This window comes from Sander vitreus, chromosome 4 (assembly GCF_031162955.1).
Source record: "Sander vitreus isolate 19-12246 chromosome 4, sanVit1, whole genome shotgun sequence".
Taxonomy (NCBI): domain Eukaryota; kingdom Metazoa; phylum Chordata; class Actinopteri; order Perciformes; family Percidae; genus Sander; species Sander vitreus.
In genome coordinates this window covers 29,314,502-29,327,895 of record NC_135858.1, presented here as the reverse complement: position 1 = coordinate 29,327,895, position 13,394 = coordinate 29,314,502, and the positions used below count along the sequence as shown (strand labels likewise).

The 13,394-nt window shown below is 41.0% G+C and overlaps 1 protein-coding gene across 1 annotated transcript; it reads left to right on the top strand.

The window, feature by feature from the left end:
* Positions 1 to 169: 169 nt before the first annotated feature.
* sec13 (SEC13 homolog, nuclear pore and COPII coat complex component) lies at positions 170 to 7,458 on the top strand. Its single transcript, XM_078249282.1, has 9 exons — positions 170 to 310; positions 524 to 568; positions 3,291 to 3,406; positions 4,386 to 4,537; positions 4,652 to 4,785; positions 4,958 to 5,091; positions 5,551 to 5,671; positions 6,127 to 6,273; positions 6,469 to 7,458. The coding sequence occupies exons 1-9, from the start codon at positions 308 to 310 to the stop codon at positions 6,577 to 6,579; spliced, it is 963 nt and encodes a 320-aa protein (XP_078105408.1). The 5' UTR covers positions 170 to 307; the 3' UTR covers positions 6,580 to 7,458.
* Positions 7,459 to 13,394: the final 5,936 nt, after the last annotated feature.

Here is a 13,394-nt window from a genome sequence, read left to right as displayed (position 1 = left end):
TTATTTTATTTTTTTATTTACTGCTCTAAGATAGCTATCTAATGCAGCAATACGCCATAGATGCGTCTAGTCTGCCGGAAATAAAAAGAAGAAGAAAGAAGCTATCTAATGCAAATTCAAGTTTTGGTATGTGGAACCTTTGTTTGCTAGTTTGCCAGTTTCCGCCGGTCGAAACAGTTGTCGGACCCCGTGTGGGAAGCGGCTTCTGTGCTTGTTGCCACGTCGGAATAGTTGTTGAACCTGGTTTATTAATTCAGAATAAAACAAGGAATACTTTTCTGCAGAGTTGTCTGCTTTAGCTGCAGTCATGGTGAGTGTAATTGCGTTTCAATAAAGCGGCAGGTGAAGCTGTTTGCTGACTTTAGTGTTGTTTAACGTTGACCGTTTAGTTGCTGACGTGCCCAAGTAGCTAGCTAGCTCGTTAGCAGACAGGTTAATGCTAGAGAGCTAGCTGACCCATAAAGCAATAATATCAATATTTCCGTGCCATTTAAATGCTGATTCATTTGTTTGTGAATTTCAGGTTTCCGTTATCAACACGGTGGACACCTCTCACGAGGACATGATCGTAAGTTCTCCTTTTTTTTCATTTAGCCTAGCTAGCTAACTAACGTCAGCTGGTCATTGAAGCTAACGTTAGCTAAAGAGACAGGGGTTTATTCCAAAATAGCACATACAGCAATAACGTAAATCTTGACATGTTGCATGTTTTTCAGTCAGTGTTTCCACTTTAACTCGTCATTAATTTAATAAAACAGAATTTGACACACCGGTAGTCCAAGCTGACACGGTGGCTGCTGCTGCTATCATGTCATTATCAATACACTGTGGTGTATGGAAGTATTGAGGTAGGTGTAAACGTACTATTGAAAGTACAAAAGTATTTGCATCAAAATATACTTAAAGTACCTAAAGTAAAAGTACGCATTATGTAGAATGACCCATATTGATTCATTAATGTGTTCATCACTTTAAGGCTGGTAAAGACGGAGCTCATTGTAATTACTTTGTATGCTGCTGGGTAGCTTGTACATTTCACCAAGGGATCAGTAAAGTTGTATCTTAACCTCTAGTAATACATCAGAATGTAGTTGTTAAGTATATTTTGTATTCTCAATCTGAATCGGCAGAGTAGCTAAAGTTTTCAAATAAATGTAGTGCAGTGTTAGTGTGCGGTACAAAGTACCGTATTTGCCTCCAAATTGTAGTAGAGTCCAGCATTGAAAATGTTACTTAAAGGTAAACTATTGTTAGAATAATTTACATTATCAAATAATAGACAGGACCGCTGAAGATGTATCAAAGTTCATTTTTACTTGTGAACACAAGGAGGCAGTTACAGTACTCGCAGCATGAGTACAGAAGTGACCTAACGAAAAGCTCTCTACAGCCGCTTTTTATAATACCAAGTGGAATGTGATAAAACTCTATAGTCCATAGTCGATGTCGTCCGTTATCTCAGTCGAGGAGCGCCTGTTCTTTCCTCCGCATCACACCGTGCTCCAGACAAGGACAAGACAGTGGCTCCCGGATACCAGATGGCGACAGCAGCAACAGTGTTTTGTCTTGTTATAATGCAAACGGTTTTAATACTAATCAGAGAAAAAGTATGTATCATCATATTTCTAACTATCTAGTGTTTTAAGTAGAGATGGCCCGATACCATTTTTTGCTTCTCGATACCGATTCTGATACCTGAAGTTGCGTATCGGCCGATACCGAGTACTGATCCGATACCAGTGTGTCATATATTTTATTATGTTTTAACAGCTGTATCCTACTATCCCTGTATGGATGTGATATTATTTCTGTCTTTGTTGTCGGCCTGGCTCAGGTTAAACTCTTTGTGAAACATGAACAAACAAACAATGAACGCCCCCAGATCTTTCTTTTATTCTCCAGTTTGACAGTCAGTTATAACGGAAAAAGAACATAAATAAACTACTTTAACGTAGATTATCTTTAGGGCTTTATTACGTGGTATCGGATCGGTGCATAAACTCCAGTACTTCCCGATACCAGCGTTTTAGGCAGTATCGGAGCCGATACCAGTATCGGCTCATCTCTAGTTTTAAGTATTTTATTAGCTATTATTATTTTATTTTTTATTATTACTATTATTAAACTAATGATTATTTTTGTTACGGATTAATCTGCGGATTGTTTTCTCCAATAATTGATTGATTTAGCTTCAGAAAGTCAGAAGAATTCCCAAAGTGACACCTTCATGATGTTTGTTTTGTACAACCAACCATCCAAACGTCAACATCATTAAAAAATACTAAAAGCAGCAAATCTTCACATTTGTAAATCTGTAAACATAAACTGTTTGTACATGAAAAATGACTTAAACGATCAAAACTCATTCATTCATTTTCTGAACGATCGATTCATTGATACATTGACTAATTGTTTCAGCGGTATGAATACTGTCGGGTCATTTTTCATTTAACAAAACATATTTTATAGGCTTTTGTGCGTTTTTGTTTGCAAAAATCTGGATCTGCAAAGTAACTAAAGCCGTCAAATATTAAAACGGACACTACTTTCCTCTGACATGTAGAGAAGTAGAAAACAGCAAAGACTCAAGTAAAGTAGAAGAATCTCAAATTTATAATCTAGTACAGTTCTTGAGTAAATGTACTTAGTTACATTCCACCGTTTTAATACACGCCGTCGGATGACAGCGTTGTGATTTACAGCCGCCGTCTAGTTATTAGGGGCGTGCAAAAAAAAAATCGATTGATATTTGAATCGCGATTCAAGCTCTACCCATTCAAAATCGATTCATAGTTACAAAAAGCGATTTACATTATTATTATTATTATTTTTTTTTTGTACGTCTACTGCAATCACATGGGAAAAGTAGCCACATTTACATACTATGAATCATTTCTTTTTAATCGAGAATCGTTTTCGCCTTCAAATCGATACCGAACCGTGACATTTTCTGAATCCTGCACCACTACTAGTTATGCTGATTGTGCCACATTTTTTTGGCACGATGGCTAAAGTTTAGGAAACTATCCAAACCTACATTTAAACACCGCATCAGAGGACTGTTGGTTAATAACAGAAACTGCTGATGGGGGGGGCTATTCAACAGTTCATTGTGTGTTTACTGTCAGAGCGCCATCTGCTCCCATTAGCATGTTGCAGTCATAGATTCTTTTGTTGATTTATAACTTTTGACACGGTCTCTCTTCTGAAAACATGAAATGACGAAAGATGCGGGCGAAAGAATTATTTTCTCGCTTCAGGCCTTTTATGTCTTGTTTTGTCTGTTTCAGCATGATGCCCAGATGGACTACTACGGTACACGACTCGCTACCTGCTCCTCTGATCGCACCGTAAAGATCTTCGACGTCAAAAATGGAGGGCAGATCTTGGTAGCAGACCTCAGAGGGTAAGATACCATCGTTCCACAACCAAACCGGGGAGCCTAAGTCACGTCACATTAGGGATGCACCGAATCCAGATTTTTGGGGTTCGGCCGAATACTGAATCCACCGGTTCAGATTCTGCTGAATACCGAATCCTACTCCCATCCTCAGTCCTTTAACACAGTAAAACCATTAATGAAGTAAACAATGTCCACAGCAGTGTATTTTTCATTTTATTTTATTTTAAGTGTAAAAATCACACCAGTTTTTAGCTGTGACTGTCCTTCCTTTGCCGTACCTGAAGTTGCTGCATTTTGGCTGCTGTCTGTAGATTCCTTCATGCACAACTCGTATTCTTTTGGATGTTACCTAGCAAATGTTTTAACAGCGGTGATGTTGTGTATTGTTTAGGGTCCTCGCCACCACGAGACAGATCGGCATTGCAAATTGAACATGTCGCTCGACTTGAATGGCCTTCTTTTGACTGAAAGTACTGCCAAACAACACTTTGTCTGCTCACGAGTTCCATTTTCACTTTCTCACAGCCTACAGCATTGAACGGTCCACCTACGTAAAGACCTTCCCGTAATCAGCGGCGGCGTCATTACGTCGACCAGCGTAGTGCAAGCGCGGGGTTCGGTGGGAAAAAATTCTAAGGTTCGGCAAATGCCGAACCCCGTCAAAAAGCCCAATATTTGGCCAAATCCTGGATTCGGTGCATCCCTACTTAACATAGATCAACACAGCACAATTACTGGAGCCACTTAATGAGAAGTGGTAAATTAATATTCTATTCGAAAGTTTGTCTCCTGTAATGCTCAATTCTTTTGTCGGATTAGACATTTTGGTAAATCCGTTCTTTAACCTGGGCTGTAAGACTGACATCCCATGTGAGCTCGTCCTTCTTCTATTGTTGACTTATTTGTATTATACATAATTAGTTTAATGCACTTAGAGTTCACCGTGCATTTGAACAAAATTTGGGTCTCTGTATTTGTGTAGCCACGAGGGTCCCGTGTGGCAGGTAGCGTGGGCTCACCCGATGTTCGGCAACATCCTGGCTTCCTGTTCCTACGACCGTAAAGTCATCATCTGGAAGGAGGAGAACGGAGCCTGGGACAAGATGTATGAATACTGCGGACACGAGTCATCAGGTCAGTAGCTCTACTGTGCGTCCAGGTGAAATAACATTGTAGAAGTTGTTTTGCGTTGGGTGTTTCTTGAGACTTTGGTCGTGTTTTTGTAAATCTACTTCTGTGTCTCTGCAGTGAACTCTGTCTGCTGGGGTCCCTATGACTTTGGTCTGATCCTGGCCTGCGGCAGCTCAGACGGCGCCATTTCCCTTCTCACGTTTACTGGGGATCAGCAGTGGGACGTCAAGAAGATCAGCAACGCACACACTGTGAGTTTGGGACTCTTTTACTGCAGAGCTAATATTTCTGTTTCCATCAGATGGCATGCTGTCTAGAACGTTTTACGTATCTACCGAACTCTGCTTATCCTACTGTTCTTTACTCGGTCATGCTGATTTTCAGATGTGTCTGTTTAATAGATCGCTGGTATTTTTCCTGCAGATTGGCTGTAACGCAGTGAGTTGGGCTCCTGCTGTAGTTCCCGGCAGCCTGATTGATCAGCCATCGGGTCAGAAACCAAACTACGTCAAACGCTTTGTCTCCGGAGGCTGCGACAACCTGGTCAAACTCTGGAAGTAAGTTGTGGTTTAATAGGCTTTCTACGGCGTTTCATGTTTTTCTGTGCTGTGTCTAGTGACTTGAGATGGAGACACATAAGGGGCAGAGAATAATCACATGGTTTGTAAAGCAGAATCACCCACACTGTTTAATTAGCATTAGCTGTTTAAATATTAATATAATAATTCTCACAGAAGCTAAAACAAAGTTGAAAAAAAGTTGTAAAAAGACTTTTGTCTGCAGTCGAGTTGCATTGTGGGTCATGTAGGATTTTGGAAAAAAAACCAATGAATGCATGTAACAAATGCAAATTTTGGGCCGTTTTAAACATTCGACCATGAGTCACACAACGTTAGAGGAGAGCAATGCTAAATCGTCAGACTCTTGTCAGGAAAGTAGTTATTTTTGTAAAGGCCGAAGGAGCTGACGGTTTATGTCTTATGTAACTGTCACTGATTGTCACTTCTTGCCTCCAGAGAGGAGGACGGTCAGTGGAAGGAGGACCAGAAGCTGGAGGCTCACAGTGATTGGGTGAGAGACGTCGGCTGGGCTCCTTCTATTGGCCTTCCCACCAGCACCATCGCCAGCTGCTCCCAGGTGAGAATTATTGGGATTAAAGGCACCGCGTGTGTCCCAACAGGTTCTGCTCCTCAGCTGCACCTAAAATAATCTCCAGGAAATCGCCGTCTGAACAATCAAACTACTACTTATCATCCGCAGGTTATTTAGAAAAACTAAATTGAGATTTGATTTCTCTGGCAGAAGTTCAACATGGTGGGGTTTTCTTTTTCAATCTCTACCACAAGGTGGAGCCAGAGATAGCAGTTGAGTCATTTCTCAAGTAACTCGGTGCATGATTAAAGGTGAAGCTGATAATCCAACCCACAGAACATCTCAATCTGCTTTTTATAAAGCAATTGTAGTCATTTTGCAATAAACGTGTATATGCGGCTGATGAACAAAACCAAACGCTGTCTGCTTGGTCCCATACCACCACAGTTAAGTGGGGATAATCTTTTTGAGGTTTTGGTTTCCTTTGCATCTTCCCTCAGGACGGACGCGTGTTCATCTGGACGTGCGACGACCCAGCAGGCAACACCTGGACGGCCAAACTGCTCCATAAATTCAGTGATGTTGTTTGGCACGTCAGCTGGTCTATCACGGGAAATATACTGGCTGTTTCAGGAGGAGACAACAAGGTAGCGTATGCATTGTAATACAGGCACGTGCACTGGGCCTGTACCTTGTTTGTTCCCCCCCCCCCCCAAATGTAAATGTGATTCTGAATTAGGAGGATTTTCTTTTTTTTCTTCTTTTTTTTTGTCGCTCTGAATGTGTTTTCCTGATGTATTTCTCAAAATGGATGCATCAAATAATGCATTTGCTTGTTCTAGGTGACGCTGTGGAAGGAGTCGATGGACGGTCAGTGGGCGTGTATCAGTGATGTCAGCAAGGGCCAGGGTGCCGTCTCCACCATCACAGACACGCAGCAGAACGAGCAGTGACACACACACACACACACACACACACACACATACATAGCATTGACCTCTGACTCTACAAGGATGACCCCACTCTTCAAAGATGAATTAAGCGTTAATACACACGCCGGACATTTGAACGAACATAACATTGTCCACACCGATTGAGCAATTTTTTCAGTGTTTTCATTTGGGCTTCAGCTCGGCTGCTTGATGATGACATTATGAGTTAAAGGAGTTCAGCTGTACAGTTTGTCCGGGATAGGAAACCTTTACAGTTGAAAGATGGAGAATCTCTGAAAATGCAAACATGACTAATCATCTTTTTTTATCAGATGCACTCCATCGAGTTTCTACACGTACGTTAATGTTGGTCCAAACATAAGTTAGTACACAGCCTGACCCCGGCCTGACTCCATCCCGTCCCATGATGCTTTGCTCCTAAAACATTCCACCTCCACCAGCAGATGAGCGGAGAAGTATCCCAGCATCCTGGGACGCAGCAGTCCCGCTAAACAAGCTTTGTATTGAGCACAAAAGCCCCCCACATGCAACTATAAAACTGTTCTCTCCATTATGTGTAATGCATTTGGTGCAAAACTAGCGTCACTGCTCAGCGGTAAACGAACCCCCGTGTTCTCACAGTGAGACAAATCCGAGAAAGAAATACGTCCTCAACTTCAGCCGGTTAAATTTAATAAAAAAAATAAGTAAATAAATGATTTATTTAGTAATCTATTGATGAGTAAGAGGCTGGTTGTCAGTGGGTGTTTGTGAATTCAGAACCCGCCTTAAATAATCAGCCATGACATGACAGCTTTTGATTTTCTTTCAATTGTGAGAACAGAAAACCATGGATGTGTTTTTCATATTTGATGTAATTAAATAACTATAATGTTGAAATGATGTTTCTTTGGTTATTTGAAAGCGGTTTGAAGATGGATTTGTTAATCATGGATGTAGTTATCTTGAGTTACAGTGTGCTCTTATTTTGAAAGAAAAGCACATTAGGTTGTAAGTAGGATTGATTATGTTTAAATTAGGGCTGCACCTTCTTAGTCCATTAGGCCTCTAGTGGTCTCAGTCGGCCAAGATTTCTTTAGTCGATTTGTCATCTTTTTTAATGCTTATTCATCCTAAATTGATTATTTCCAAGAACATTTTGAGCACATTTCTGGTAAACACAAAATTTAAAGTGGTGCTTTCACATTATTCTTTGTGAAGAAACTGTTTTACAGATGGTAAATGGATTTCATTTACATTGTGCTTATAGTTGTAACGACCACTCAAAGTGCACAGATCATTAGATTAAATCAACGATTTAATTACAATTATCGATTAGTTGAGAAAATCACCTGAGTGTGAATGGTCTTTGATGAATTTAGGTTGCAGAAAACCCTTTTTACAAATGTTATTTAGTAAGAAGGGTTTGTTTTTTTACATGGAGGGGGGAAAAAGCTGTACATAACTAAGTTTAACCACACGGACAATTGAAAAGACTGAAAGAGACAAAGATCCCTCTGAGCAACATTGAATACATGATTAGTTCTAAATCAAACCACCAAAAGCATATACAATATTTAAAACTAGCTCCACTTCGACCATCTACAACAGTAAAAAGCTGCTTTCACACCCACGTATCAGTAAATTGGCAGATTCATGCAGACTAGATGACATCCACAATATCTACCAGCCATCTGTTTATAATATGAATGCACTTTTATTATAAACAGCAGTAACAAAACTGTGTGTGGGTGTGTTTCCTCCCGCCATGACTCACTGACCACCCGAGGATCAGTGAGTCATCCATCATTGTGAAGTCTCATAATCAGTCCTCTTTTATCAATAACTTTTTTGGAACTGCATATGTTTAATTGTCTTCTACACTGGAGAATTTCAGAAGCCTTATAACTGAAAATGACAAATATTTCACTCATTAAATAATCAGCATGTATTGTATTTGTACGAAAAACCAAAAAACACTCCAATACAAGTAAAAAGGCCTGCATTCAAAATTTTAAGTACTGTAAGTACAGCAGTATTATAGGCAAAATGTACTTAAAGTATCAGCAGTGAAAGTATCCTCATTCTGCAGTGAAATGTCTCCGTGACTGATACCTGATTCTATATGACAGTTCATATTGATGCATCAACGTGAGAGCCGCATGTTACTGTTGTAGCTGCTACTTTTAACTACTTTACATACAGTTAGCTAGTTTAGCCAAGTGGTTCCCAACCTAGGGGTCGGGCCCCTCTAAAGGGTCTGAGTGGCTGTGAGATGATTAGTAGGAGAGAAGAAACCAAGTACTGATACACATTTGTTTTAATTAAGAGGAAATGTGTCTGATGAGACTAAATATGACAAGGAGCCCCAACTGGACTCAAGTGCAACAGGTCCATCCATCCATCCATCCATCTTCGTCCGCTTATCCGGGGTCGGGTCGTGGGGGTAGCAGCTCCAGCAGGGGACTCCAAACTTCCCTTTCCCGAGCCACATTAACCAGCTCCGACTGGGGGATCCCGAGGCGTTCCCAGGCCAGGTTGGAGATATAATCCCTCCACCTAGTCCTGGGTCTTCCCCGAGGCCTCCTCCCAGCTGGACGTGCCTGGAACACCTCCCTAGGGAGGCGCCCAGGGGGCATCCTTACCAGATGCCCGAACCACCTCAACTGGCTCCTTTCGACGCGAAGGAGCAGCGGCTCTACTCCGAGCTCCTCACGGATAACTGAGCTTCTCACCCTATCTCTAAGGGAGACGCCAGCCACCCTCCTGAGGAAACCCATTTCGGCCGCAACAGGTCACGAGCCAAAAAGATTGGAAACCATTGGTTTAATCGTTAACAATGGATTGTATTTTATAGGCTTGGAAACTACAATATTTTCCTCTAAAATGTAGTATAAAAAGTATAAAGAGGCAGAAAATGTTAAATGCTCAAGTAAAATACATGTGCTTATTCGTCACATATTATGCTTTTCCGTGTTTTCAGTCATATCTACAATGTTATGTTGGATTTTCATGTTAAACGTGCCCAAAACAAATATGCGAAAATAAATAATGAGGTAAACGTATTTTAGATAAATCCCTGTGAGCTAAAATGCTCAGTTTTCTAACTATTCTGAACACTCTGGATTCAACAGTTTTTTTTCTACTCTGGGCTAACTCTTAACGGTACAGATCCATTTGTCCGTGCGACGCTTCTGTCGCGCCGCGCTCCGCTCTCTTCCTATGGGTGACGTCAAGCGACTTCAACGTGCACGCAAAGCATTCCGGGAAGGCCGCGCTGCATTCGAAAAAATGCTGCGCGTCCAAAAGCTGGCCGATGCCCATCTTTATGCAAATGAATCGGGAGTCTGGAGTGGTTTTTTTTCGCGGTACTATTTACTCCGTTGCAGTAGCTCCAGCTTCAACAAGTGAAACACGGAGTGGATCGAGGCTCCGGAGTTTCCAGGAAGCGCGCTGGCCAATGAGAGCAGACTGGGCTTTTTCGGGAGGAGGGATTAAAGAGACAGGCGCTCCTACATAGAGTCTCATACAGAGGGTGAATGCAGGTGCAGCAGCCATGGGAAGTATGAGAAAAATAAAGGTTTTTTTGGGGGTTTTTTTACATTAAAGCATGTAAACATGTCCTATTACAAACTGCAAGTATAATGCTATATAATAGTTGCCCTTTAAAATTGTTCTTCTGAACAGTTTCAGTATACAGTAGGTCCTAAATGTACTCAGTTACATCCCACCAATGTTCAGGTGTTTAGGCCTATATTAATATGTTAAATATATTTGTATTAAACATGTTTCCTTCTTTTCCGTGCTTCACTTCTCTCATCTCCTCTTAATCTATCTATCCATGTATTTATTTTTTCTTTCTTCTGTCTGTCTTTTTCAGGCTATCAGATGTGCATGTACTTGAACAGTGTAGGCTAAGGTGTGATAGCATATTCCGGATTTTGTGTAGGAGGCTTTCACACCTACCTCATTATCCGGACCTTCGGACTTTTCACTTTGATCCGAACCAAAATTACAGGCGTTAAACCTCCCCCAGACCAAAAGTCTAGTCTCAGTCCGGTTCAAACTGAACCACGGTCTGGTTTGTTTAGAGTGTGAACGCATTTTTTGGATGTTTTTTTGGCCTTTCGGACCAAATACAGGACGCTCTGGCAGGCTATCATCGTGTTATAAGGGCGTTTTCACGCCTGTAGTTCGTTTGCTTTGGTCCGAATGTGAACTTAGAGCGATTTGCCCTCGGTCGGTTTGGTTTGGTTTCACACGTGGAAAAATCAAAGCGTACCAAAATGCGTCATTACAAAACAGGCAAGAACGTCCAGCCCTCTTATTGGTCGGATTTGTCTGGGGGCGGGAGCAAGAAAGTAAATACAGGAAGAAGGTCCTATGTTCTGGGGCCTGTTGCACAAAACCAGGATAAGGGATTAAGCCGGGATATTCAAGTTATCCTGGATGAATTTAGCTTTGATTTGGTTGCACAAAAGCAGGTTGACCCAGCCAAGTAACCATGGAGATTTATTTTTTGCAGCTAGCCTGCTCCACAGCAGGCTAACAGCCGGGCTAAGATTAATCCTGGAATCTGATGTGTTAAATCAGCTGCTGCACTGATCCGAAATAAACGTGTTTAACATTTATTCCGTTGTCTTCTGAATGTGTTCTGCTTTATTTTTATTAACATGCATTACTTGTCACTATTGCGGTCACAAGTTTGATTTAAATCCTACTATTGCAGTTGTTTGGATGGTAAGAAATGGTTGCACATGCACCGGAGATAAAGTGGGACAATGCGGAGAAAATCCTCCGCTGCTCTCCCCGTGAATATTCCCCATGCAACGTGGAGAGGTGGGGGGAGGCAGGGGGATCCTCCCACAACGTGCAGCGGACTCTAAAGGAGACTTTTAGCGTCAATAACGACGACAATGGCACCTGACCAAACGTCAGTATTTTACGAGATGGGAGTGGGAATGTGTTGGAATGCCACAAAGCTTCTTAATCTTTTTATTTTGGTGCCGTCACGCATCTTGGAGCTTGGGAGTGAGAAAAAAAAACATGAATAATAGGCTATATTGTTTTACAGATATGCTTACAGTGTGTTTTGAAGTCACTTACTTCTTTTTCTAGTTTTGTCCAGTCATGTTTGTTCTGTATGAACATTAATTGTAGAAAGATATTTAGAATTATAGCTTATAGAGATTTGTGAATATGGTTGTAAAACATATTCCCTCATTATGAATAAGGGTTTGAAATTAAGCCTAGTCCTTAGGGTAAATTGCCCGAGGAACATGAATTCCCTCTGCTCACTTTTAAGGCAAAGTAGGCTAAATAATAAAACATTTTATTTATATAGTGCTTTACAGGCTACTCAAAGACACTTTACAGTAAAACCAGCACATTTAGCAGATAAAAACAGATACAGCAATAAAACCAACACACAACAAGCATATTAAAAGCAATTAAAACTTTGTAAAAATGTGGAGTGACTAGTAGGCCCTAAGTAGATCTTTTTAAATCCTTACGCATTGTTTTGTCTGTTGGACTTTTTCTCTCTGTCTGATAACAACAGCCGTATTTCCCTTTTTGCATATTATATGTTTCACCTCCTAGTAACAGCAGCTGCTCAGCGGGTTAAACATGCGCGGCACGCGTCTTCTCCATTTCTGCATCAGTAAATCTGTGATCGATACCGTGGTCTATTTAAGAAAGTCGTGAACGTGCACTTATCCCAGCTATCTACACCTGGCTTGACATAGCTTCACCTTCTCATCCTGGCTCGGCAAACGTGCAACCGATTAAGCCGCGATGAGCGGACCACACTAAGTCAAGCTGCGTTTTTTCAGTTATCCTGGATTTCTTCATTCTACTTTTGTGCAACAGGCCCCTGATCATAGTTGTGTTTAATTTCATTAGACCCATATTAGGAATCTGAAACAGCAACATATCTGAATGTTATCAAACTCTCTCAGTACATCGAAGTTTTGTAATCATATACTATAATGACCATTTTGTGTCGTCAAAGTAGGCCAACAAATTATGTGTGGGATAAATAAAAGTCAAACTCGGTTTTTGTCTTATGGTAGCCATAGATACACTATTGTTATGACCATATGGCCATTGAATGTTTTGCAGAAAAGTGCTGATCCATGTTTTCTCTCGGTTAAGTTATGAAGTGAGTTGCAGCAAAAGTCTAGTGATTTTAAGTGAAGAACATATGAAGCTTATTTTCTCCGAGGTTGTTAATTATCCCACACATAATTTGTAACCAGTTAACATTATCACCAGCTAAACTGGCACACCTGTGTTCACATGGTCGGGATGCGTGTTGTTCTTCTTCTGTTATATTGGCGTTTGGCATAACAACTTGTTGCATGACTGCCACCAACTGTTGGGCGTAGCCTAGAGCATCAGGTGTGTGAAAACATGGAGGCCACAATAACAAAGATTTGCTGGTGTTTTCTTATGCTAGCATAAAAACAGCACATCGACAGGTGTTTGTTTGTGTTATCTGCAGGACAACGAACGGGAAAGGACACGGATAAGGTGCTGTTTTTTTATACATTGTCAGGGTTTTGGTATTGTTCCGTCTTATTGTGGTAGTCTTGTTTTTCTGTTATGTTTTGTTTCCTGTTTTATTTTGTAGTCTGTCTTGTCTCTCTTGTCTTGTCTAGCTTACTTCCTTTCTTTGTTTGTTTCCCGCCTTTTTTGATTGTTCTGCCCCACCCTGATTTGTTTCACCTGTTGTGTCACCTGTCCAGTGTTAGTCCTTGTTACCTGGTGTATTTAGTTCCTGTTCTGTCTTTGTCTCTTGTCGTCTCTTTGTCTCTTGTACGTTCTGTTGCTTG